This window comes from Cheilinus undulatus, linkage group 4 (genome assembly GCF_018320785.1).
Source record: "Cheilinus undulatus linkage group 4, ASM1832078v1, whole genome shotgun sequence".
NCBI lineage: Eukaryota > Metazoa > Chordata > Actinopteri > Labriformes > Labridae > Cheilinus > Cheilinus undulatus.
The window spans coordinates 48109154-48137024 of NC_054868.1; the positions used below are offsets into that span (position 1 = coordinate 48109154).

Below are 27871 nucleotides of genomic sequence, written 5' to 3' on the forward strand. Positions count from 1 at the left end.
AAAAAGCCCAAAGATAAATCTTTAAAAAAGAATATTAAATATTCATATTTAATAGAATGTTAAATGTATTCCTCATACTACACTATGCCTTAAAGCTCTTGAAATATATATTTTTAAGTTTTACTTCATTCAGTTTGCCTGAACTGAAAAATCATGTCGTGAACAGCAGGGTCCATTAGTTTATTTATGTGGATTTCTTTTTGCATTTATCAATCTTTAAACTCAGCAGTTACATATTTTTTGCCCATATGAAATCTAAAAAGCACCGGTGTTATCCAGTGCCACAATGTTATTTTTTTCTTTTTTACCCCCCAAAAATTCTTACATTTGATGTAGAAGTCACAGCAACCATTCCTTTTATTCTGCCAATGAAGCAGCTTATTTATTTTGGCCAAGTTTGAGCCACACCCTTTAAAAACTGTTTTCAGTTCTAATACCTCTTTGAAATTAGCCTGGACTCTTTTACTCCCAAAACTGTTATAATATTTTGGTTTGAATTAAGTTTAGGTTTGCTCAAGCCAGGATACTCAAGTCTAAAGCAAGAAAATATAGATTTGAGACGTTGGATGGTTCAGCAATTTAATTTACAGCAGTCACATTTTTACTGTAGCGGAAGAGGACCTAAGAAGTGTCTTTATACTGCAAACATTTAAACGCAAATCCAGAGAAGAAAACAGCATTGTTCATCAGAAAGCTCAACAGTCTAAAAGTAAAACAGCATACCGCTTTTACAGACATGTAACAGTGATTATTGATAATCAATCCTGTATTTACAAGTACATCTGAGTCCAAAGTTATTTCTACAGCAGCATTTGTTAAGATTTACATGGATTTAATGTATGAAATTATCCCAAGGCAGAATTTCTAAAAAGATGGCTTTTACCTGCATCAAAAGAGACTCATAGGTCCCCTATTTATTTATTTTTTTCTGTGTTGAAAATGAGAACGGGCCTGCAAAATAAAAAGGTCAAACATTTCTCTCTGCAGAAACACTTGATCAAAACTGCATGAAAGACGCCTCACGCTGGGTCCTTTAGGTGCTACAGCCAGAGAATTGTCTGAATGAGTAAGACGGCCAGCAGGAAAAGTCTGCTACAGCTGTTTGCTGTTCCTAGAAAGAGGAAAAGAAAAATGAAGTCTATACGTCAGATTAGTCATGCATCTCACTTTATTTCTATATTTCAACACTCCTTTGAACATCTGTGACCTTATCAGAATACAAAGCTACTTTTCTTTACAATCTATAGATGACAATTCACAGATGTATAAATTCTAATCTAAACAAGTGGTTTTTAACAGGTCAGGGCTCAGGTCCTACCATCTACTCCTCAAAGGGATATTCCAACATTTGCCAACCACTGAGGTTATCGGGATGAAAAATAACACTTGACAAATGTTTGATACTGTGTGCAATCGAGCCATAATTACTTCTTGGCTTATTTTTACCTTGAACTCTCTACATTAGGTGGAGCAGCTATACTGGTCATTGGTACTATATAGCCTAGCTTCCCCAAGTAAATCCTGTGTGAAGGAGCAACACTCACGGAAATCTCTGTAGGCACCAAATATGTCATACAATCAAACTTATACTGAAATATCTATTTAATGAGGAATAACAACAAAAATTACAAATTTTTCAACCAATCAAATTTATTAACTGAAAATTGTCCCACCTTGGCCCTCAGGATTACCAAATATGTGACAAAACGCAGAGAAAGCAAGAGTTTCATGGACCGTTTCCAGGCACACTCGCAACCTGCTGAAGAGGAGTCTGCAACCCACTTTTTGGTCCAAACTACCGGTTTGGCACAGTTAGGCTTTTTTTGTTGAAAAAGTCTAGGAGGTGGAGCGCAGATGGTCTAGTGGTTTAAGGCATGCCCCACGCACGCTGGGTACCTAGGTTCAAGTCCAGCCTCTGGCTACTTTCCCTCATGTTACTCCCCCACTCTCATCTCTGTTTCCAACTCTATCCACTGTCCTCCACGAAGTTTAAAGGCATACAAATCCCCCCAAAACAGATCTAAAGTGTCTTGTGCTTTCACTAAATTCTTTTGGTTCATTATGATACTGTAAATGATAAACTTACCACTGCCAGGAAGGACCTCCACCTCCACTGTAAAGTTTTTCTCTCTCAGCCCTTTAGCAGCAACTGTGTAATACCCAGCATGCTTCATGTTCGAGTGTGTGGGCAGAGCAAACACGTGTCCATCTCTGTACCAGGTGACTGATGGTATAGGGTTTCCTCTCACATCACAGTTCAGACTTTCTCCTTCTTTCACTGCAATTTTTGTCGAACAAATGATCTCTGGACCAACTGAGAAAAAAGAGAAGTCAGAGTGAGGAAGGAAGAGAGGGAAAATCAAGTTTGTAGAAGAGCAAGATCATGTATTTTCAGAAAACCAATGGAAAAATTGGAATAATCAAAAGATCTACTCACGCAGCTCAAGCAATTAGAATATTGTGAAGTTATTTTTTTTTTTATTCAATGCAAAAAGTGAAACTTCCATATATTCTAGATCAGTGGTTCTCAACTGGTGGGTTAAAAGTGAGTCGCGACTAGGTGTCTTAAAAAAATACATTGTGGCAAAAGTCCTGAATTCCTTATTGGACATGCATTGATACCTTTTATTTTACCTTGTTTTTCTGTGAAAATGGGTAAATTGAAATGTTTGATCCAGTGTTAATTTCGTCAACTAAAACTATAATTAAAAATGTTTGTCAACAGCCTTTTTTTCATGACAGAAACTAGACTTGGACTAGCAAAAACAGATCTGTGATGACTAAAACTGACAAAAGCTAAGTTTAGTTTTCGTCAAGATGACTAAAACTAGACTAAAACGTAATGTAGTCTTCATTGGACATTCAAAATCTGTGATATTTCCCCCCTGTGGGTAAATCTGTCGAAAAACAATGCATCTGTGTCTCTTCTGCCTCTCAGCTGTAGAAAGCAGGGACCCCAGGTTTGGCAGGTGCAGAGAACACACTACCATGATTTGGTACCAGATTTAAGCAAAAGAATAAATACTTGGAAATAGCTGCCAAAATTAACACTGGTTTGATCAATATTCCAACTAATTTATCTCTTCTTGCAGTAAATGGCTACTTTTCACATGATTATGACATAATTTCAAAAATTAACACATGATGGGGAAAGAGGGTTTAAAATTTTCAATTTTGTCCCTTGTTATGAATTCTTAGATTTTTTAGAAACTAGATCACTTTTTTCCCCCACAAAAACCCAGTGAAAATTCACCCTGCTCGTTTAGGCAAACTTGGTGCACCTGAGGTGGCTACTCCCAGCTGAGAGCTGTTGGTAATCAGCAGGGCTGGGAGGCTATATAGTGAGCAGGCTGCTGCTCAGTTTGGGTTGGGTTTTGAGTGTGTGAGGGTCAACACCATCAGTTGGATCTCTCTATTTGTGTTTAAGGAAAAAGAGATAATTTTGTTTCAGGGCTTTTGGTTTGTGTGTGAGGGGGAAAATCAAAAATATTTTATTTCACTTACCCCTTATTAGAAAATGACTCCCACCTATCCTTATTTTGGGTCAAATTTTTAGTTCTTCTATCATTTCGATAGACTTAGTGGGTGACAGTGAGATGAAATAATCCCCTGCCACCTTTTCGAAACCCAAGACCCATTTTGTTTTGTTCATGCAGTTTTTGTTAGTTTCCCCATTAGCGACCTTTCTTATAAAATTTGTGTTTTCTTGGGGGGGGACATAACACTCTTTTCTTTTCTGTTTTGGCTGTTTCGGTTCAATCATGCTCCAAACTGCAACATATTCAATTAACTAAACATGCGTTGTTGAAAATGACTTGGAATCTTGGGTTGTGATCTGTCGGTGGGTCCTGGGGCCGGACCAGTTGAGCACCACTGTTCTAGATACTAATAATAAAGATAATAATGATGATAATTACATCTGTAAAAAACAAGGATTTACATTGTGCTTTGACATGCAGAAAAACAAAGCAGAAGAACCCAAGCAGAGCTTAAAGACAGCAAAACCACATCAGATACCCCAACAACATCCAGAGAACCCTAAAGGAACGTAGACGAAACAAAACCTACATATTAAACCCAAGCAACATTACCCAGACATCATAAAACCTCATTCGTGCTATAACATCCCAAGACAACACAAAAATGAAGACATCCCAAGATATACAAAGAAATAAGACATCACAGGACATCACAAGAACAAGGACATCCCAAGACGTCAAAAGAACACAGATATCCACAGACGTAAGAAGAACTCTGAAATCCCATGATGTCCCAAGAACTAAGACATCCAAAGATGTCCCAGGAATTAAGACATTCCAAGACGTCAGAAGACCGCAGATATCCCAAGACATCCCAACACTAAGACATCCCAAGATTTAAGAAACCCCAAGACTTCCCAAGAACTAAGACATCCCAAACAACAAATGAAATGAGACATCCCAAGAACTTAGATGCCCCAAACAACACAAGAGCTAAGACATCCAAAGACGTCACTGAACAAGGTCATCCCAAGAACCAAGACAGCCCAAGCACCTCATGAACTCAGACGTCCAAAGACGTGTCACAAGCTAAGACATCCCAAGATATCACAAGAACTAAGACATCCTAAGACTTCCCAAGAACTAGGACATCACAAGACTCCAGAAGAATTAAGACATCCCAAGAGCTAAGACATCCCAAGGAACAAAAGAACTAAGCAAACCCAAGCCTTCCCAAAAATTAAGACGCTCCAAGCAACACAAGTAATAAGATGTCCCAAGACATCAGAAGAACTACGACATCACTAGAACCAAGACATCCCAAGAACCAAGACTTCCCAAGAACTAAGATATCAAAAGAATTGAAACATCCCAAGATGTCCGAAGAACTAAGACCTCCAAAGACTTCCCATTAACTAAGACAAGAAGACCTCAGACATCCCAAGAAATCCCAAGACGTCCCAAGATCTAAGACACCAAAAGACTTCCCAAGAATGAAGACATCCCAAGATGTCCCAAGAACTAAGACATCCTAAAACATAATACCCAAGACATCCCAAACAACAAACAAACTAAGACATCCCAAGCACCAAGACAGCCCAAAACTTCCCAAGAACTAAGATGTCCCAAAAACTGGGGCATCGCACGACATCCCAATAACTAAGACGTCCCAAGACATCACATGCACTAAGACATCCAAAGATGTCACAATGAAATACTTTAGAAGCTTTAATGGTTCCAGTTTTGATTATTACAGATCGTCAGCTCTTTTAGTCCTGTAAGAACATTGACTCAGACTAACTCCAAACACCTGCAAAGGTTTCCTTAGGCTTTATTATCCCACTCTGGTTCAGTACACACAATCACAGGAAAGACACAAGGAGTAGACTGAGGCTACTAATATGCACTAATATATTGGGAAAGGCCAGTTGTCCAATGAAATTACCTAATTGAGTTAAAACTTTATTTTAACTTTACTATGCCTGTTATTTAGCAGAATTTAATTGTGAATTGTTTTTCACTGCATTGAAAGTGTTGATACCTCAGAGAGCTAGCAAGGAAGAAAAGGTGGCGAAAATGTATTTTTCCATAAGAGAAGCTTGCACATCTTAAATGACAGGTTTTTTAGGTTCAACTCACAGAGGACGGTGGCAATGAGCTTATGTGACCCCATCACTGGAGGGTTCCGGGGCCCAGCAGGTCCCAGTTCTAGCATGGTTTCACACCAGTACTCCGCTCCATCATCCTCTCTACTGGGATAGATATTTAAAGTAAATATCTCAGTCTCTGGTGTTTTCATTGTGCTGTTGGACTGTATTCTCTCCAGTGCTGTTTGTCCTCTGTAGAAGGTCACAACGAGGTTTTCAATTGGAGCTACACCCTGTACCGTACACTGCAGGGTGTACTGATGACCCTCTAACACCGGCCCTGTGTGGTTAACCAGGCTGATGGAAACATTATCTGGAGGCTCTGTGGAGACAGATTAGTAAATGATGAACCCCTAAAGCTTTGGTGTGTTTTAAAAAGTCAGAGTAAAATCATAAACTTACTGAAGATTACTAGAGGGAGCCTGATGTCGCACTGTCCTCCCTGTTCAGATAGAGCCCAGCACATTGGTTTGATGCCCCAGTCAGTCATACTGTTCACACTCCAGACCAGAAAGTGATCCTCAGTCGGTGAAGGAGGCTCCTAGAGTCACAAAATGACACGAATAAAAACCTCTTAAGACTCTTGCGTCTTGCTGCTGCTGTAATGCATGCCAAGCTGTGAGGCTGAAGGCCCAGGAAACTGTTTGCTTTTCTTGTTGAAAAGCCTCTTCAGTGCTGAGGGGATGGTGATAATTATTGGACACTCCAGGTTAATGACACTATGTGTCCACCAGGGATGAGGTCTGAGTTAGTTTAGACCCTAGTGTGCATCATCCAGATGTTCAAGGGATCTTTATCCTTCACAAAAGACCTCAAGAGGCCCTGGCACATCGTCTGGATATGAAGACCTGGGATAAGAATGAATTCATAGGGAGGCTGAATTAAGACGGACTATCCCAGCCAAGGTGAGATTTTTGGATGACACTGAACTCAAGATAATGTTTCAACTTCTGCAGCTGATGTATTGCTGTTTGCTTCATTAGGTCATGACCAGACGATACACACTGGGACCATTAGAAGCTAAGACTGAAGTCAGCACAGCCTGTGATAATGACAGTCAAGGCCATCCATAAGGAGGGAGCTTTCTGGGGCCCAGCCAAACCAGGGGCCCATGGAGGTCAGCAAAATCATGGCCTACTGTAAAGTTGAAGTGTGGTGTCCATGTTTTATTTATTTACTTGCCAAATAACCACTCCAATCAGTGCAAAAAATATGTTTTTGCCAGAGTGTATAGCCTTCTTAAAAATATAAACCTGTATTTACAAAACAACAACAAATGAAATGGCAAAATTGGGCAGAAAGCTGGTAAGTTGGCACTTTAAATTTTTTTTAAAGATTTATTTTTGGGCCTTTATTAGATAAAGGGAGGATAGTGGACGGACTCGGAAACAGGGGACGAGAGAGTGGGGAGGGACATGCGGCAAAGGACCATTTGAACCTGGGCCGCCTGCATACATGGGGCATGCCTTAAACCACTCGACCATCTGCGTGCCCAGCAAGTGGCAAAAATGGATTAAAAGAGGCAAATTGGGCTAAAACAATGAAATGAGGTTTAAATGGGCTCAAAGAGTGGTGAAGAGGAGTTGATGGCACTAAAAGGTCAACAGAGGCACAAATAATTGGCTGTTAAAAATGGCAAAAGTTTTCTTGTGATGCAAAGTGATTATTAGTGGTAATGTAAGGTCATCAGAGGACAAAATGAGACAAAAGTGGTAAAAATGGGCATAACAAATAATGAAACACAGTTAAAATTGACAAAAATGGGCATAAAAAGTGGTGAAAGGGTTACTAGTAGCTATAATAGGTCACAGAGGCAACAGCAGGAGGAAAGTGGGAAAATGGGCCCAAAATGTGGTGTTAAGGGTTAATAGTGGCAATGAAGGTAAATAGCAGTTAAAAAACAAGCAGAAAGTGGCAAATATAGGTTAAGATATAGCAAAAATGGGCATAAAAATGGTGAAAAGGGGTTAATAAAGATAGGCCAACAGGGGCAAAATATGCAGAAAGTGGCAAAAATGGGCACAATGAATAGATTTATTTGGTTAAAATGGACAAAAATGGATGTTAAAGGGGTTTATCGTGGCAATAATGCATCTATAAAAGCAACAATAGTGGCTAAGGACAAAAAGTGACAAATAACAGGCATAACAAATAGTGAATGCAATTAAAATGAGCAAGAATAGTTGTAAAAAAAGTAAAAAAAAAGGTGTGAAGGTATCAAAATGAGTTGAACAGTGACAAAAATAGGTGGAAATTGGTCAAATTGGCAAAAACAGCAGATTAAATTGTTGGAGAGGGTTTAAAGGAGAAAAAAAACAGGGTTGTGGTGGCAAAAATTAGAAAAAAGTTTACAAAAGTGGTTATATGTAGCAAAAAATGTGCAAATTGAAAAAAGTTGAAAATGATAGCGGTAAAGGTGGTGAAAGTCTAATTTATATTTCTATTTTAAAAGTTCAAAAGAGCTAATAATTTAAAAGGACCAAGATGTAGTTAAAAATGGCAAAAATGTGTTTAGTGTGGCTAAAAAGCATTTTAAGTGGCCAAAAATGGGGATAGAAAATATAAAAATGTGATTCAAATGGATTTAAAAAGAATTTAAAACTGTTGAGATGTGTTAATAGGGACAATAATAGTTCAACAGAGGCAATAATAGGCAGAAAATGGTTACAAGTTGCAGAAATGGGCAGAAAATTGATAAGTGTGAAAAAAGGGATAAATTAGTGGAAAATGTATTGAAATGTGATTTTAATGTCAGAAAAATGGTTAAACAGTGACAAAATGGGTGGGGAAACAAGGTGGTGAAAAGAGGTTAAAATGTGGCAAAAACTGGTGTAAAGATGCAAAAATGGGTTAAAGGTGGCTCAAATAAATAATTTCAACATGAGAACCCAACAATATTTTGACACTTTTTCATTTCCAAAATGAAGAACCTGTTAGCCACAACATTCGCTCACACCAGTGCCACTGATCCAACACACATGCACCGATACTACATTAAATCACAACTGAGGAGGGCCCTTCTGTGTGTCAGGGACTGAGACAAATCTGTGGGCAGGCCTGCGGACAGCCATGATAACCTGCCGGAAAGTCGTGGATTGCCCTTGACAGCAGTTATTCACAGGTGAAAGGAAACAAGTTCCAAACAGGGTGAGGGTAGGATCTTGCCAGAGTTTTCTATTCACAAAAATGTGGTGTCAATTTTAGCTAAGTTTTTAATCACTGAGTTCAAGCAGTTCTCGTACCATTGAGACTTCCCAACCAAGAAGAGGAAACCCTCTACTCAGCACAGAGCAGTTGGCTGTGACTGGATCTCCATACCTGTCAGAGGAGAGTTTATATAAAATCAGTTTTCAGTCACTTATACAGAAAATAGAAAACAGGTCAGTGGTAAAACAAAGCATAAATTGACACCAGTGCTCTCATTATCCCTGTATACCTTTAAATCACCAAAACAGCGACAAACTGACGTACCTGACCACCAGAATGGACGGAGACATCATGAGAGGGCACTGGACCCTCTCTGTCATCTCTGCAGGACTGCTGAGGAGGGACGGGATGGGTGGAGGGACGCTGAGAGAAGGAGAAGGTGGAGACGGGAGGACTGTTGGCACGGGAGAGGGACGTGAAATTTGTGACAGAAGAGGTGGAGCAGATGTGGAAATGGAAACCGGGGATGAGGTAGCTGGGGTCAGAGAGTGGGAGAGATAAAGACAATAAGTCATTTAACTATGTCAACATTTAAAAATGTCTCTTTTAAATCATTGAAGGGTAAAAGAAGTTCACTTTAATTTAAGAAGATAAGAAGTATTGACGGTGGAATTCTTTCACTATTTTGATAGATGTACATCTTAAGTTGCTCAGTAGTTGTATTTTGTACTTCTAAGTACCCTGTACAATGGGAGGCCAGTCTGCATGCTGGTGTATACACACCAGCCCCTGTCCTTCATAAGACAGGCATGTAGAACCAGCTTATTCATGAATGATGCATCAGAACTTGCTCCCCTACCTCACAAGGTTTATCAACATTTCCATTCGAAGTATCTTTAATCTCAAAACAAGGGAGAAAAGCTGTTAAAGAGGCGCAGCTATTTTAGATTTGTACTAGACTCCTCTTGACCAGTGCTTCCCAAACTGTGGCATAAGGCCCCCTGGTACTGCATGCAGGCCTTGAGAGGTCATGTGCAATAACTGAAGACCACAGAAATCATATTAAAAATGGTAACGATTATATTAATAATGGTATTGAATAATGTTTTAAATGGTTGGAAAATATTTGATGTCCTATGGCTATTTTAAGTCTCAGAAGTAACAAAGCATAGCCAGAAGTTTCAACTTATTCCATTTTTATTATAACCTTGCAAAGCAAATGGATACGCCCGTTTTCATGTCTCTTACTGGCAAATCCATCTTCCAAAGCTCCCATCTGAACAGTTTGGGCCAAGTTAGAAAGTGACAGAACCAATCAGTGACGAGGGGCAGTACTTTCAGGTGCAGCAGAGTCGTGACGTAAACAAGCAGCAACAAGAGGCCGGTGCAGTTATGGCGGAAAAAATAATTTGCATGGTTCACGATATGCAGTTCTGTATGAAGTTTACTCCTCTAGCTCGGTAGTGGCTAGTAGTGGAGTTTTTTAAAGGCTCTGCCCTTTCCCAAACACCGTCTATGAGGGGATTACCAGATGGATGTGTGAAACAAATCCATTTGTGTGCTAGGTTATTTTTTATCATTTATTTAGTCTGATTTATAGAACTGGTGTCATGTTGTAACTGGTGTTGGATTAACTGGCAACACTTGATTAAACGTTATACTATGATGCTAGCTTGCCAGTTTTAAGGATTTTTTAAGGGTCTTCGGAGACATGAATGCTACTAGGAAAGAGTTTGCTAGGCCACAAAATGCTTTATAAATAAGAATTTTAAAAAAAATTGTTTTATTAACAGTTGCAAAATATACAAATAAAATCTACTGATGATATACAGTTTTTAAAACTAATAAGAATAAAATACATACATACATACATACATAAAATTTAAATAAATAAATACAAATAAAATAAGGGTAAACATAAGATTTAAAAGGGAGAGAAAAGGAAATGGATAATAATAATGATATTAAGAATTAAATAAATTAAATTACAAAAAGGAACTAAGAAATGAAATATCTAGCTTTAAGAACAAATGTGAATATTTAAGTGATTTGCAGTTGCTCATTAGTACTTTGTAATGCCAAAAACACTTCTTTACTAATGTCAGTGTCTCAGAGAGCCAAGCATTGAGGAAACTCTGTTCATGAAAGAAACACATAAAGGGAAATATCTGAGTGTTATTTTCTGGTTGCAAGAGTTTTGGTTGGCCCCAGAAGATTCCCTCAAATTAAGGCTGCTCTAGATTCTTGCCTCCCTTCCTCTGGCTAGACATGTAGTAGTAGACCTGCAGGATGAAGTTATTTCTTATACCAGTAGCCTCCACGCCAGTCGAATGGTTAACCGGTGGTGATAAATAACGTTTTGTGAGGTGTAGGGATCATTCCCAATGTTTAAAAAAATGTTTTGATGATAACTACAGCATCTAGGCCCATTTAGAGCTTTAAAGTACTTTCCTCCACTTCTATGTATCTCATTATACAGCCTGTCTGATTGTAGAAACTGCAAGGTATGAATCTGCAGAAAAACATCATGTTTTTGAGCATTGATATAAGTTAGTCCAGTTTCTGCAGTCATCCAAACCATGCTTTTTAAACAAATTATTTTTTATGTTGGCATGTTTATCAGCAGCATTAACATTTTTCTAGAGTTCACTGTAAACACAGAAAACAAAAGCTGTATCTCTTGATTGGTTTATTATTTTTGTGCTGTAATCTGTATGAACTCATGAGTCATTCCTTCTTTTTTTTACATAACGCAGGCAAGGGTCATTTGAATTTTGCCATCTCGTAAAATAATAGTCATTTTAGCTGATCCATTGTGAACCATTGTTTTGTAGTGCACTGAATACACCCAGTGTGTTCCTCTGAGGAAGGAAGGACACCCTGCCCAAGTCAAAGAACTCGCTCCTCTTTTCTATGACCATTGTTCCACCGAGTCCCTGGCTTGTTCTGCCGCCTATCAAATGATCTCAGACACAGTAGCTCTCTGCTGTGGGTGGGTGTGTTGGCAGAATTTATAGTTACATTTCCCACACAACACTCAGCAAATAACTTAAAGACGAATCATGTTATATTAACAGTACAGTTTGCCCCTTACGTAGAGCTGTATATCAGGATGAATCTAATTAAATGCCATTTCTATTCTTGATTGCCTTTTCTTCTAGGGTTTAAAACACAGCATAATGGTTAAAAAAGCAGCCTTAGGAATAGGTCAGAGCAAACTGACTAGGCCCAGTTTCCCCTTGCCCATGCTGAAGCATGTTTGCCCCCCTCTGAGTATGTTAACTACTTGTGCATCGCATCATAACAGGACACATGCATTATTTAGGATGCTTTCATATTAGGGACCTTGGCTGGGATCCAATTACCCTTGAAACTGAAATCCACTTCAGTTTGGTCAGTGTGAACACAAGCATGCTATACTCGATCCTGTTCAAGTTCACTTGAAAAGTTGGTCTCAGGCACAATTTAATGGTAGATGTGGAAGTAACTACAGCCCCAATTCCAAAAAACTTGGGGCGCTGTGTAAAATGTAAATAAAACAGAATGCAAAGATTGTCAAATCTCATAACCCAAACAACAAACAACACATCAGATGTTAAAACTGAGACATTTTACTATTTCATGACAAATATTTGCTCTTTTAAAGTTGTGGCAGCAACATTTTTTTAAGGAGGGACAGGGCCATGTTTACCATTGTGTAGCATCCCCTCTTCTTTAACAACAGTTTGTAAATGTCTGGAGAGTGAGGAGACTAGTTGCAGGAGAAATGTTGTCCCATTTTTGTCTGATGAAGGATTCTAGCAGCTCTACAGTTCTGGGTTTTCTCTTCTGGATGTTTTTTTTTGTTATGTTCCAAATGTTTTCCCTGCTGAAAAGTCTGAGACTTCATGAACAGAAGTACAGAGGCTACACTAGAAGGTGCAAACCACTCATTAGCAAGAAGAACAGGAAGGCAAAGATTAACCTTTATCAAAGTGATGGAAAGGCTAAAGGTTGGAGAAAGAAAGGATCTGCTCATGATCCCAAACATACAAGCTCATCTGTTAAACACAGTGGAGGTAATGTCATGGCTTGGGCTTGCATAGCTTCTTCTGGGATGGGCTCATTAATCTTCGTTGATGATGTAACACATGATGGTAGCAGCAAAACGAACTCAGAAGTCTACAGAAACATTTTTTTCTTATCCCTTTTCTCACCGTCGCCAAATGAACACATAAAAAAATAAGTAAAGGGAAAAAATTAAACTAAATAGTGTCCCGTCAAAGAGGTGCTTTTTATGTGGACCAGCTGGGTTTGTTGTCTTTTTTTTTAGTTGTAAAAAAAATTAATGAATTGATAAATCACTTACACAAGTATCATACCTATTTACATTTACTACCTGTAATCAGGCCTGCATGCAGAATCGGCTGATGTCAGTGTGTTGGATAAGTAGCATTGGTGCTAGCATCCTGGCAAGCGGTCCCCTCAGACCTGAAAAGTATGTTTAGCTATAGCTGGGTTCTGATATTGGAATGATTGTTTTTTACTACTTTTTAACCATTTCTTTCCATCCATTGTTGCCGCATGTTTTGCCTCTTTTTTGCAACTTTTATCATATTTTAGCGCTTATTCACCCATTCCAGACACAGTTTTTGCCTATTCTGCAAGATCTATTTACAACTTTTTGCCTACTTCAGCCGCCTGTTGCCTTTTCTTGCACATTCGTTCCACTTTTGGTCTATTTTTGCCCATTTTTTCACTCTTTCAAACTGTTTTTGTCACTAGTATTCCATTTATTGCTCCTTTTCACCATTTTGTATTTTATTGTTTGTTTTTATTTTTGTTTTGTTTTGTTTTTTTACCATTTTTCACCCATTTTTTGTGCATTTCTGCAACATCTTTTTGAACTTATTGCATACATTAATTTGAATTTTTTGGCAACTTTTTGTCCATTTTGTCACTTTGGGCCCATTTTTCCCACTTTTTGACCAGTTTTGCCACCTTACCCCATTTTTCCACTTTTTCCCCTCCTTTGTTGCCGCTTTTAATCCATTCATGCCACATTTTTTAACTTTTTAACCCATCCATTATTGCCACTTTGCCTCTTTTTCAACTTTATCCCATTTTTGCCCTTTTCACCCATTTCTTCCACTTTATAACCACTTTTGCTCTTATTTGACCTTTTTTGCCATTCTTTTTCTATTTTTGTTGATTTTTGCCCATTTCTGAAACATCTAGAACCTTTTGCCTACTTTAGCTGGGGGTTGGGGGTTGTAACTTTATGTCCATTTTGTCACTTTGGGCACATTTTTCCAATTTTTGGCCCTTTTTTTTTGCCACTTTTTATCCATTGGTGCCACATTTTTTCTTACTATACTAACCCATTCGCTTCTTTGACACTTTGCCTTTTTTGTTGCAACTTATATTCCATTTTGCCCTTTTTCCACCCATTTCTCCCACTTTCGAACTACTTTTTGCTCATATTTAACCCAACTTTTTGCCCGTTTCTTTTTCTTGCCACTTTTTGCCCATTTCTAAATCTTCTATCTGCAATTTTTTGCTGAGTTAAGCTACTTTTTGCTATTTCTGTTGCACGAAGTTGATACTTTTTGTCTATTTTGGCTGCTTTTAGCCCATTTTCACCCATTTTTGCCACTTTTTCCAATTTTTGTCCCTTATCACCCATTTCTGTCATTTAGCACTCCATAATTTTTTGAGTTTTGGCTGCATTTTACTCATTTTTGCTACTTTCTGCCTATGTCTTGCTACTTTTTCTTTTCTTTAGCCCATTTTTTTCCCACTTTTTAACCATTTTTGCTACTTTAACCCATTCTTGCCACCTTTCACCTATTTTGTCTCTTCTCACAGTCATTCAATCATTCATTATATTTCAAAAAAAGTTTTATCATTTTCTTCTATTTTATTTCTGGCATCCTGACTTTTGTGCACATCATGGCCTAGCTATAAAGTCTGACATGACTTTTCTAATAGTTCATCTACATTGTTAATATTACAAGTAAAAGGGTAAATCTGTTTTAATAAAAGGGGTTTAGTATTCTGTTATATTGTGCTAAATAAATGAAATTCTTGTTTTGTTGCTTTAATAAGAGTGGTTATTATTCAGGTAAAAAATAAAATATGGTTATCACAGCTTCAGTTTACAATGGACCATAATTCTGCTGACCTCACGAGCCCCCAGTTTGACTGGGCCCCAGAGAGCTCTCCCCTTTACCCCCCCATGGGCGGCCTTGCCTGTGATAAGTGCCTGTATAAGGTAGCTATTCTAATTAAGCTGTCTGATTGTCTCTGCCATGGCTGTTTATGTCTCATTGACCCTGAGTACTACAGCATCTATCCAGCTGTCATTTCACTCACCTGAGCTGAACAGGTACAACAGCAGAGGCGTGATCAACCACCTAGATGCACTCATCCTTCATCAGTGTCCTCGGCTCGGCTGATATGATGTCTCAAACACCAGCTCCTGTCCGTTCTATGATGTCGTCAGTGAAAGTCCTGAGTCTTCTGAGGAAACACAGTGTGCCTCAGATATTTATGGGAGAGGGGGTGTGTACACTGTGGATGTGCTGCTCTTATGAGTGTCTGAAGCTGATGATCAGGCCATTCCTTTGCTCTGGCCTCTGAAATCCACCCTGGGCGTTCTCTGCTGGTATCAAGAGAGGAAGGAAGGGAGGGTCAAGACTTTAACAGTGTGGGGCTGCAGCATACAGGGCAAGAACCAGAGAGAGGGAGTGAACCGCTACACGTACACAGAGAGGGGCTGCTGACGAGCTAAACGGAGAACAAAACAGGAGACTAAGAGATGATTTGTTGTCACTGAAAAATTCTGACCAACAAGAGATTAGAACAAGAGGAGGGGTAGCATTCGTCCAGGAAGTGGTTCATTTTTAGGAGCTGGGAAATATTTAAAATGAGCCTTTATTAGTGCCTTTCAATAGGAATCATTTGACAGAGTGACCACTTAATGCCCTCTTGGTACAACCCTAATTCCAAAATAGTTGGGACGCTATGTAAAATGTAAATAAAAACTGAATGCAGTGATTTAAAAACATCGTAAGCCAATATTTTATTTACAGTAGAACATAAACAACAAATCAGATGTTGCAACTGAGACATTTTACCGTTTAAGGAATTTAAAATTTGATGGCAGCAATACATTTCAAAAGTATTGGGACAGGGGGCCATGTTTACTGTTGTGTAGCATCTCTTTTAACAACAGTCAGTCGTTCCAGGATCTTTCCTTGACTTTGAGAAACAGCAAGAGTCTTTTGATCCTTAGTCCTCCTGGTCATATTATATTCTAGTGAGGTCTGGATGCTGACTGATGGTCTGTGGCACTAGCTGGACTTCTTTGTTATGACAGCTCTTCAGCGCATTTGGGAGTATCCTCGGCAAGACCATGTCATGGGCTCTCCTTGGTCTGATTCAGACCAGTGCCCAGGATCTGGTGGGATGTACTGGACAGGGATGGCAACATGTGACATGGAGGGGTCAGCTGGGAGGATTCCTGGAGAGATGGGGCATGGGCCGGGCGCAGGCCTGGAGGATGGGGACTGCATGTGGCCCCCGGGCCACCAGTTGCCCACCCCTGGTCTGGAATAAAGCTGTAAGTATCCTGAATAATAAAAGTGAGAAAAAACCGTGACCCTGCAGACTAAGCTGTTTTTTTTTGTTTTTTTTTAACAGAAGAAAAGCGGAAATGATGATTTTAAAATGCTAACTCTGGATTTATCTGTTTCTGTGGTTTTTACTTCTGCTCTGTGTGATTATGGTCTTCTGTCCTGACGTTTCTGTCTCCCTGCCCCTCCCTCCTCTCTCTCTCTCTCTCTCTCTCTCTCTCTCTCTCTCTGTACGGCTGTGTCGTAAACTTCCGCTGAAACCGAAAGTTGTAGATGTCATTTCTGAAGAAACCATCACATCTGCTCCAGCCGCTGCTGACTCTGTAAGTATTTCCTTGTTTTATGACTCCTTAAAATGTGTTCCTAATTTTAGTTTACTATCAAAGTTACAGTTAGCGTTAAATCTGCAGCCTTTATAATGACCTGCAGCATCCTCCTCCCTGAATGAACTGGTTAATGGTGATGGTTAGAAGTTTCAAGTTGATTCAGTCACTTTTTACGTTACTTTTGTCCAGACCTTTCAAACGGAGCAGTTTTTTTTTTACTAAAAAATAGCAAACACTCAGCCACAGTGGCTTTAAAAACCTCCTAACAGGCAGAAACTTGGAGGAAACCGAGCTCATGTTGAACAGCCCTCTGCTGAGAACGTAGAAGTGAAACAGAGGCGGAAGAAGACTTGTGCTTACTTGTTGAACTTGTTCCGTTGAAGTTTTCTGCCTTGGCATGATACATGATACTTTGTGGTGCATGCTTTTTTTTGGTCTCAACTGTGTTTTTTTGTTTTTTTTTGTTTTTTTTTTTTTTTTGACATTTTTGATTCCTGGTTTTAAATTTTGAGTCATATTTTTTGCCTGAAAAAAACAATATTGTGAATTTCTTTTTTATATATTGACCCTTTAAAAGCATTATTTTAACATCTAATTTTATGTTTTGACCTTTTGCACTAACAAGTTTGACTTTTTATCTCAGGCTTTAAGCCTTTAAGCTTAGCATTTGACTTTTTTAAATCTCAAAATCATTTTTCATCAGTGTTAATTTTTCCCCCCATAATTTATTACTGGCAAAAATGAGGTTGACAGTTTGGTTAAATGTGGACCCTGTTAGGCCCTCAGGTTAGACCTTAATTCAAAATCTGACCCCTGCTGTCATTGAGTTTGACACTACTATCCTAAATGATGGCTGTGGTTTACACATGTTGACAAAATTGTTGTTACCCTCAAACCCACAACAGTCACTGAAATAACTTAGACTGACCAAAGTTATGATAAATACAAATGTACTGAAAATTAAGTAATGAAAATCAGACATTTCATTTGAATTGTGGTTCAACAAAATCATTTGACAAAACAAACCACTGAAGCTGGCCTGGACTAAAATCATAGCTTTTTCTGTTACTCTCAATGAGACTTCTGCACCTGTCCACAGGTATTTTGGCCCACTCCTCTTTAGCAAACTGCTCCAGCTGTCTCAGGTTTGATGGGTTCCTTCTCCAGACTGCATATTTCAGCTATTTCCACAGATGTGCAATAGGATTTGGATCAGGGTTCATAGAGGGCCTCTTCAGAATAGCCCAATATTTTGCTGTTAGCCATTCTTGGGTGTTTTTAGCTCTGTGTTATGGGTCATTATCCTGTTGGAGGAGCTATGACCTGCGACTGAGACCAAGCTTTCTGCAGCACATTTGGCTCCAGAATGCCTTGATAGTCTTGAGATTTCATTGAATGCTGCACAGATTCAAGACACCCTGTGCCAGATGCAGCAAAGCAGCTCCAGAACATAACAGAGCCTCCCCCATGTTTCAAAGTAGGTTAGTCTTCTTTTCTTTCTATGCTTCATTTCTGCGTCTGTGAACACAGAGCTGATGTGACTGGCCAAAAGCTCTCCCAGAAGCTTTGTGGCTAATTGATATCCATTTTGGCAAATTCCACTCTTATTTTATGATTTGTTTTCAACAGTGGAGTCTTCCTCGGTCATCTTCCATTAAGTCCACTTTGGCTCAAACAGTGATGGATGGTGTGCCCTGACACTGACACACCTTGACCTTGGAGTTCAGTTATTCTGGGCTCTTTGGTTACCATTCCTGTTATTCATCTCTTCAATTTGTTATCAATTTTCCTCTTGCGGCCATGTCCAGGGAGGTTGGCTACAGTCCTGTAGATCTTAAACTTCTGAATAATATGTGCAGCTGTAGTCACAGGAACATCAAGCTGTTTGGAGACAGTCTTATAGCCCTCACCATTAACATGCTTGTCCATCATTGTCTTTCTAATCTCCTGGGACAACTGTCTCCTTAGCTTTCTGTGCTCCACGTTCAGTGTGGTACACACCATGATACCGAACAGCACAGTGACGACTTTTCACCCTTTGAAGAGACAGTCTGACTGATTACAAGTTTGAAGAAGCTGTCAAGCTTAATACAGGACACACCTTAGTTTAACATCCCTATGGTCACAATATTGAACCTCTGATCTAGAGGTACCACCATTTTTGTCCAGGCCAGTTTGATTAATTTATTTTGTTTGTTTTTTTTAAATGATTTTCCTGAATCACAATTCAAAAGCAATCTCAGATTTGTATTAGTTAAGTTTCAGTAACTCTTTAGTCATTTTTTTTTGTCAGTTTCAATTTATTTCAGTGACCATTGTGGGTGTTTCTTCTTTACCAACAATTTTGTCTTTGTGTGTATACTGGGGCTGACTTACACGAGTATGAGGTGCTGAGACATCTTAAAGCTGTGGTAATTGATTTATTTTTAGTATCGTATGCCCACAAAAACAACACAACCCGTCAGGGTCCAATGGCGGAGTTACCGGCGGTGTACAGTCCTATGCAGAATTTGTTCATGCTGAGATGAAGTGTTTTCTTGCCTGTAATCCGGCCATTGATTTCAGTGGAAAAGTGGAGCAACATCGCTCCATGAGAGCTTTGCCACCATCAATATTCAATTCAGCGGAGCTCAAACACTGAAGGGAGGGAGTAGAGTTGATTCTACATGGTTCTCATCAAATGATACATACTCGACCTTTAAGTGTGAGCTGCTGTCACGTCACAAACTGCACCACTAAAACCCACACTATCTACTGTTTATTGCTAGCAGCTGCTTCTTTGCTCAGAACACGCAGGAACGCATAACAACACTGACCAAGCTAACAGGGATTTGTGCAACTTTTTTAACCGCTTTTCTCCCTTGCAGGGTCAAAAGCCTGTATTATAAGAAAACAGAGAGGACACTTTTAAGTAAGTAATCCTTAAAGATCTCTGGTTTGGCACAAAACCTTATTCCTTAAAACAACAGTTGACAAATAGAAGACATGGCAACATTAAAAACACGAGTCTTGATCTTCTATGTGTACTTTAATATTTACAGCTAATAAATTGATGGCAACTTAGAGTCGCATGAACGATGGCTAAAGAACAGCTGAGGTCTAATCCATTAATCTTTTCCAATTTCTCCCTCAGTGAGCTGACATGTCAGCCCAAAAGTTGCTCCTCGAGACTCTGGAAGATCTGCTTGAAGATGACTTCAAAAAATTTAAGTGGTTCCTCTCCATGGAGATCCTTGGCCACTGCAAACCAGTTCCCCGGTCCCAACTACAGAATGCATCGCGGACCGATACTGTGGACAAGATGGTGACAAGGTATGGGAAGGAGACTGCAGTGAACCTTGCTGTGGAGATCCTTTGCGAGACGGGGAACAACCAAGCAGCAAAGACGTTACTGAGCGCATATAAAGGTGCTGATGATGATGAGAGGCAAAACAACCAAAATCAGTCAAAAACATTCACCACATTTTATTCATTAATTTGTATTTAATGTCTGTTTCTTTATTTTTTAGGGGCAGAAAGTGCTACAGCCTCCACATCCTCTTCTGCTGCTGCACCTCCTGCTGCAGCTCCTGCTGCTGCAGCTCCTGCTGCTGCTCCTGCAGCAATTTCAGTCTCAAACGGAGCTGTGCTTATCGCTCCGAATATCAGTACTGGCGGTTCAACTGGACATTGGACCTTAAACATCAAATAAATAAGCTCAGGAAACTGTGTCAGATTTAGACATCTGGAGGGTAAAGTGCATTTAGATATACTTGCTCGTGTATTCATTAACCCAAATATGTAATCAGCCAATCACATATCCACAAGCAGTGCATTTGGGCATTATAGACATGGTCAGGATATTCTGCTGAAGCTCAAACCGAGCATGAAGAAAGGTGATTTAATTGACTTTAGACGTACCATGTGAGAGCATCTCAGAACAAACGCCAAATCTTGAAACAGGTGGACTGCAGCAGTAGTCCACTCCAGTCAGCTTAGAACTGCAAACTGAGGACACACCAAAGTAGAACTGACTATTTGAATGGTAAATCAGCATTCCTCCCTGTTCTGAAACTCCATTTAAGATTCAGCACATTGTTGTGACCATGTCTACATGCCTAAAGACATAGATTACTGCAATGTGATTGACTGATTAGATATTAGCGTTAACGAGAAGCTGAACAGGTGTACCTAATGAAGTGATCATTGACTTTACCTGACTGTGTGCCATAATTCGTCATGCACAATTCGTATACACCAGGTAACACCGAAAAACCCTCCTTTTATTATCCTTGTGAGACTGTACACACATCTTTAATAAATATTTTTTAATCAAACATGAATGCTGTTCTGAGTTTTAATACTGGAGTCATGTTGTGTTTATAAGTCTCTGTTAGCCATGGCACTGTAACAGGATCACTGACCGTCTATAAAGGTAGGATTGAAATGTAGCAGGTGTGTACTCCCAGGTATAAACTTCCCATTTAGGCAAGAATATTAGGACTCTCACAGCTGTTGTTGTAGTAATTAGCTCAAACAATGTGGCTGATTGTTGATTCTCAAGGTACACCAGGGAGATCCATAGCGAAGCTATGAATTTAGCTGCAAAGCATAAAAACCAGGTGAGCCTAAATGACTCAATACTAAATCAACATCATCACAGAAATGTTTGAGAGTGACTTTGGAAATCCTCACAAGTATATCACATGAATAATCAATGTTACTGAGAAAAACAAACATATTTTGAAGTATTTTAGCAGAGCGTATCAGAGGTGAACTTGAGGACAACATAGTGCAGACTGGAAATAACACAGACTGCATTGCTCAGTTCTGTAGGGGCATCAGCAGAGGGCGCTCATGTTACACAAAGTACCAGACCAAGTGGAAACTCATTAAAACACATTATAAATAATTTTCTGCAATCAGAGTTGTAAATAAAGGCAAATGGTTGCAAGTAGAAAAATAATCATCCCTACAGAAAGTCTGATAAAATATACATTGATACAGCTGAAGTAATCAGAATGAAGTTAAACACTTCTTTTTTTCATTTGACTGCATTTATATGGACATATCTTCTGGATCAGAAGCTACAGAGTATTTTTATCTTCTTGCAGTTAAAAACTGGCTGATGCTGGGTTAGAATTTTCCAACAACAAAAAAATACTAATGAAAGATTGGAAGAGAAGATAACTAGTAGACAAGTTTTGCCAGAGTTTCAGGGTAAAACTACATGGGATGTAAAATAAATATTCACAAATGTAATGGATACAGTTTCATTAGATAAGAAGGAACTTGAGGTATTGAAGACAATATAATCACAAGTGATCATGATGGCAGAGAAGTGCTGCACAATTAACTCTTTAAAGCCTGAATACACAAATTAAAGCTAGAAAATTTCCATTTTTTGGAACTGAAATGTTTATTTCACCTTCTATTTAAATCGCAAAAAAAAAACAAAAAAAAAAAAATCAAAATTTCTGTACAATTAAACAAATTTTGTATCTCATTGGTAAATTAGATATTTTTCGTAACTAATAATCCACTTGAGGGTATTTTTATAATTTATTAGATTGTATTCAGAAATTTTTTTAGTAATTTATTGGTCATATTGATTAGATAGAGAAATCATAAAAGTATCAAATATGATACAATAGGCTTTAATGGGTTAAGCTAATTGCAATCACAGTGTCAGACTGTGCAATACAATAACATACAGTAATAGCATAAACGGCTGCTATTGTTTTGGTATTAGTAGAACTTGAAAGGTCTACAATAATATCTACAGAGACGCCTTTAAATATACAACAGTCCTGCAGCATTTGCACTGTGTAGAAGTACCTTTATTGAAATAAAGGGAATATTTTATCCTGGTGGGTTTTTTGTCTCCCTCCTTCCTCTCTCTCTCTCTGTGCCGCTCGCGCACTGAACGTGAAACTTCCGCTGAAACCGAAAGTTGTAGATGTCATTTCTGAAGAAACCATCACATCTGTCCCAGCCGCTGCTGACTCTGTAAGTATTTCCTTGTTTTATGACTCTTTAAAATGTGTTCCTAACTTTAGTTTACTATCAAAGTTACAGTTAGCGTTAAATCTGCAGCCTTTATAATGACCTGCAGCATCCTCCTCCCTGAATGAACTGGTTGATGTGATGGTTTGAAGTTTCAAGTTGATTCAGTCACTTTTTACGTTACTTTTGTCCAGACACTTAACAAACGGAGCAGTTTTTACTAACAAATAGCAAACACTCAGCCACAGTGGCTTTAAAAACCTCCTAACAGGCAGAAACTTGGAGGAAACCGAGCTCATGTTGAACAGCCCTCTGCTGAGAACGTAGAAGTGAAACAGAGGCGGAAGAAGACTTGTGCTTACTTGTTGAACTTGTTTTCCTCCTGGGATTATTTCACAACATGCACCTACAGAAAATGTCCAACTACAGCTTTTGATCAGAACCTAAAAACAGGAGAAACTGATGGAGTTGTGAAGAGAGCAAGAATGCCTCCTTAACATGTCTTCCTCTTTGTACAGTGATTGTGATGGAAGCGAAGTGGACAGAGATTTTATCATCACTCAAATTCCAGAGAATAATTTTACAGTCCACATCTTCAGTGAGAACCAAGGATTGATCTCACAGGGCCCTGGTAAAGACCAACATGAGGCCCTTCCTCCTCTCATTAACACCAATTAAAGCAAGAGAACACACTATTTTAAAACAAAAGGATTCTGAAATTAAAGGATACCACACAATCAGCTGATCAAGGTGCTTTTTAATACCTATGTTTACATTCTAAAGCAGGGCTGTCAAACTCAAGGCCTGGGGGCCAAATGTGGCCCGTGGTACAGTTACACCTGGCCCACACCATCATTTCATTTTCTTGTTATAACTGGCTCTAAAACATGAGGTCTGCAGATTTTCTGTTATAAAAATGCAAACTTAACCTTAATGATATCAAATATCCTCAAGTCATAAAAATGTGAAAAAATAATAATAATAATTTGCTAAAAAGAAATATGGTAAAATCAATTCATTTGCATTTATTATTTAATATTTAAACATTTTCATTGCACAATTATGACTTCAACCTATCATTTGGACTTTTATTTATTTTGTTGACTTTTTGTCTTGTATTTTGGATTTTTCAACTTATAATTTTGACTTTTTGTCATATTTTGACTGTCAATTTATTGTTTTACCTTTTTATTGAATATTTTGACCTTTTCAATGTATTATTTGGACCATTATCTCAGATTTTGACCTTTTCGATTCCTAGTTTTAAATTTTGAGTCATATTTTTTGCCTTAAAAACACAATTGTGCCTTTCTTTTTCATATATTGGCCTTTTAAAAGCATTATTTTAATATCTAATTTCATGTTTTGACCTTTTGAACTATTAAGTTTGACTTTTTATCTCAGGCTTTTAGCCTTTAAAGGGATCTACTTCAACATTTTGGCAAATTCACCCATTGCCATAATTCCTATAGTCTCAGTAATAGGTTCGTTCTCTTTAGTTGTCGGTGCAAGCTGTTTCTAGATCTGGGAGGACCGATATACCAGCTGCACAGCTAACACTATGTTAGCAGATGGAATTTTTGCTTTCCCTCATCAAACTTATTAATACACAATCCAACAACTCCAAAACGCTCTCGTGGACAAGTTGTGACCTGCATATTTACCATGTTATGAAATAATCATGGAACATTACGAGACGGAGATATTTTAAATTTAAATGCAAAGCCGGAACTACACTCCAGACATGGCTGCTGCACTGTGTCACTCCGCCCAGTGGTTTACTTAAGAAATAGTTCAGAGTATTTGCTTCATGTGTCGTAATGTTACATAATTATACGTTATTATTTCATAGCATGGTGAATGTGCATGTCACGACTTGTCCATGAGAGCGTTTTGGAGTTGTTGGATTGTGTATTTGATGAGTTTGATGAGGGAAAGCAAAAATTCCGTCTGCTAACATAGCGTTAGCTGTGCAGCTGGAATATCAGACCCCCCAGATCTAGAAACAGCTTGCACCGACAACGAAGCTAAAGGAAACAAACCTATTACTAAGACTACAGGAATTATGGCAATGTGCAAATTTGCCAAAATGTTGAAGTATCCCTTTAACATTTAAATGTGCGCCAGTAAAGCAGAAACAATCAAGAGTAAGCAGTGAGGTACAGTTTGTAAATCGGACTTTTCGGAATACTCAGTAGGCATCCACCAATTGTTCTCCAGTTTCAACAAACAACGAACCTATTTCTAAGACTATAGGAATTATGGCATTGCGCGAATTTGCCAAAACGTTGAAGTATCCCTTTAAACTTATCATTTTGACTTTTTAAATCTCAAAATCATTTTTCATCAGTGCTATTTTTTCCCCCTTAATTTATTACTGGCAGAAATGAGGTTGACAGTTTGGTTAAATGTGGACCCTGTTAGGCCCTCAGGTTAGACCTTAATTCAAAATCCGACCCCTGCTGTCATTGAGTTTGACACCTCTATCCTAAATGATGGCTGTGGTTTGCACATGTTGACAGAATTGTTGGTACCCTCAAACCCACAACAGTCACTGAAATAACTTAGACTGACCAAAGTTATGATAGATACAAATGTACTGAAAATTAAGTAATGAAAATCAGACATTGCATTTGAATTGTGGTTCAACAAAATCTTAGTTTAGTTTTACACCTTAGTTTAACATCCCTATGGTCACATTATTTTACATCTTATCTAGGGGTACCATCATTTTTGTCCAGACCAGTTTCATTAGTTTGTTTTCTTTAAATGATTCTCCTTGATTGATTGAAGCAATCTCTGATTTTCATTTGTTAATTTTCAGTCATTTTTTCATTTATGATTGTTTTTTTTGTTTTTTTTTGTCAGTTTTAACTTATTTCAGTGACAATTGTGGGTGTTTCTTCTTTAACAACAATTTTGTCTTTGTGTGTATACTGGGGCTGACTTACACGAGTATGAATTGCTGAGACATCTCAAATGTGAGCAGCTGCCACGTCACAAACTGCACCACTAAAATCCATACTATCCATTGTTTATTGCAAGCAGCTGCTTCTCTGCTCAGAACGTGCAGGAATGCATAACAACACTGACCAGACTAACAGGGATTGGTGCAACTTTTTAACTGCTTTTCTCCCTTGTAGGATCATAAGCCTGTATTAGAAAAAACAGAGACGACACTTTTAAGTAAGTAGTCCTTGAGGAGTTCTGGTTTGACATAAAAGCTTATTCATTAAGCAAACACGGCAACATTAAAAACACCGTTAATCCGTTAATCTTTTAAAATTTCTCCTTCAGTGAGCTGACATGTCGGCCAAAAAGGTGCTCCGTGACTCTCTGAAAGTTCTGCCTGATGACGACTTCGAAAAATTTAAGTGGTTCCTCTCCATGAAGATCTTTGACCACTGCAAACCAGTTCCCTCGTCCCAACTAGAGAATGCATTGCAGACTGATGCTGTGGACAAGATGGTGACAAGGTATGGGGAGGAGACAGCAGTGAACCTCGCTGTGGATATCCTTTACAAGATGAAGAAGGAAGAAGCAGCAAAGACGTTACTGAGCGCATATAAAGGTGCTGATGATGATGAGAGTCAAAACAACCAAAATCAGTCAAAAACAGTCACCACATTTTATTCATTGATTTGTATTTAACTTCTGTTTCTTTTGTTTTCTAGAGGCAAAAAAGGCTACAGCCTCCACATCCTCTTCTGCTGCTGCACCTCCTGCTGCTGCTCCTGCAGCAATTTCAGTCTCAAACGGAGCTGTGCTTATCGCTCCGAATGTCAGTAGTGGCAGTTCGACTGGACAATGGAATGTAACTATCAATAAATAAGCTTAGGAAACTGTGTCAGATTTCGATATCTGGAGGGTAAAGTGCATTTTAGATGTACTTGCTCGTGTATTCATTAACCCAGGTATATAATCAACCAGTCACATATCCGCAAGCAATGCATTTGGGCATTGTAGACATGGTCAGGATATTCTGCTGAAGCTCAAACCGAGCACGAAGAAAGGTGATTTAATTGACTTTGGACATACCATGTGAGAGCATCTCAGAACAAACGCCAAATCTTGAAACAGTTGGACTCCAGCAGTAGTCCACTCCAGTCAGCTTAGAACTGCAAACTGAGGACACACCAAAGCAGAATATAGATGATTTGAATGGTAAATAAGCTTTCTTCCCTGTTCTGAAGCTCCATTTAAGATTCAGCACATTGTTGTGACCATGTCTACATGCCTACAGACATAGATTGCTGCCATGTGATTGGCTGATTAGATAGCAATAGATTAGCGTTAACGAGAAGCAGGTGTACCTAATGAAGTGATCACTGGCTTTTTTCTACTATGTACCATAATTTATCATTCACAATTCAAGTATCTCAAATAAAACTGAAAAAAATTCCTTTTATTTTTGTTATGAGATGGAAAACAGATCTTTAATAAATATTTTTTTAATCAAACATGAATGCTGTTCTGAGTTTTAATACTGGAGTCATGTTGTGTTTATAAGTCTCTGTTAGCCATGGCACTGTAACAGGATCACTGACCGTCTATAAAGGTAGGATTGAAATGTAGCAGGTGTGTACTCCCAGGTATAAACTTCCCCTTAAGGCAAGAATATTAGGACTCTCACAGCTGCTTTTGTAGTAATTACCTCAAATCATGTGGCTGATTGTTGATTCACAAGGTACTCCAGGGAGATCCATAGTGAAGCTATGAATTTAGCTGCAAACATAATAACCAGGTGAGCCTAAATGACTCAATACTAAATCAACATCATCACAGAAATGTTTGAGAGTGACTTTGGAAATCCTCACAAGTATATCACATGAATAATCAATGTTACTGAGAAAAACAAACATATTTTGAAGTATTTTGGCAGAGTGTATCAGAGATGAATTTAAGGACAACATAGTGCAGACTGGAAATAACATAGACTGCATTGCTCAATTCTACGGGGGCATCAGCAAAACAAATAAGTGCAAATGGTTGCAAGTAGAATAACCTTTGCTACAGAAAAACTAATGAAATATACGTTGATACAGTCTATGGAGCTGAAGTAATCAGAATGAAGTTTTTTTTTCATTTGACTGCATTTATATGGACATATCTTCTGGATCAGAAGCCACAGAGTATTTTTATCTTTGTGCAGTTAAAAACTGGCTGATGCT

The 27871-nt window shown here is 38.6% G+C and overlaps 2 protein-coding genes across 2 annotated transcripts; one reads left to right on the plus strand and one right to left on the minus strand.

Moving 5' to 3' along the window:
* Positions 1-568: 568 nt before the first annotated feature.
* Positions 569-15370, minus strand: LOC121507825 (vascular cell adhesion protein 1-like). The gene is made up of 7 exons (XM_041784165.1): positions 15128-15370; positions 9098-9308; positions 8869-8944; positions 6029-6167; positions 5619-5948; positions 2087-2314; positions 569-1111 (listed from the first exon to the last, which is right to left on the minus strand). The coding sequence occupies exons 1-7, from the start codon at positions 15180-15182 to the stop codon at positions 1041-1043; spliced, it is 1110 nt and encodes a 369-aa protein (XP_041640099.1). The 5' UTR covers positions 15183-15370; the 3' UTR covers positions 569-1040.
* Positions 15371-16643: 1273 nt separating this feature from the next.
* LOC121507971 (caspase b-like) lies at positions 16644-21025 on the plus strand. Its single transcript, XM_041784403.1, has 4 exons — positions 16644-16712; positions 19583-19626; positions 19849-20122; positions 20225-21025. Exons 3-4 carry the CDS (start codon positions 19858-19860, stop codon positions 20404-20406), a joined length of 447 nt encoding a protein of 148 aa, XP_041640337.1. The 5' UTR covers positions 16644-16712; positions 19583-19626; positions 19849-19857; the 3' UTR covers positions 20407-21025.
* The last annotated feature ends 6846 nt before the right edge of the window (positions 21026-27871 follow it).

What these genes read in the sequence shown, in the direction of transcription:
- LOC121507825 (XM_041784165.1), bottom strand. Translation starts at nt 15,182, where the DNA reads ATGAGTGCATCTAGGTGGTTGATCACGCCTCTGCTGTTGTACCTGTTC. An exon ending in GTTGTACCTGTTCAGCTCAG is followed by an intron (nt 9,309 to 15,127) that starts GTGAGTGAAATG and finishes CTCTGACCCCAG; the next exon opens with CTACCTCATCCCCGGTTTCC. An exon ending in CCGTCCATTCTGGTGGTCAG is followed by an intron (nt 8,945 to 9,097) that starts GTACGTCAGTTT and finishes CTCCTCTGACAG; the next exon opens with GTATGGAGATCCAGTCACAG.
- LOC121507971 (XM_041784403.1), top strand. Translation starts at nt 19,858, where the DNA reads ATGTCAGCCCAAAAGTTGCTCCTCGAGACTCTGGAAGATCTGCTTGAA. An exon ending in GTTACTGAGCGCATATAAAG is followed by an intron (nt 20,123 to 20,224) that starts GTGCTGATGATG and finishes TTTATTTTTTAG; the next exon opens with GGGCAGAAAGTGCTACAGCC.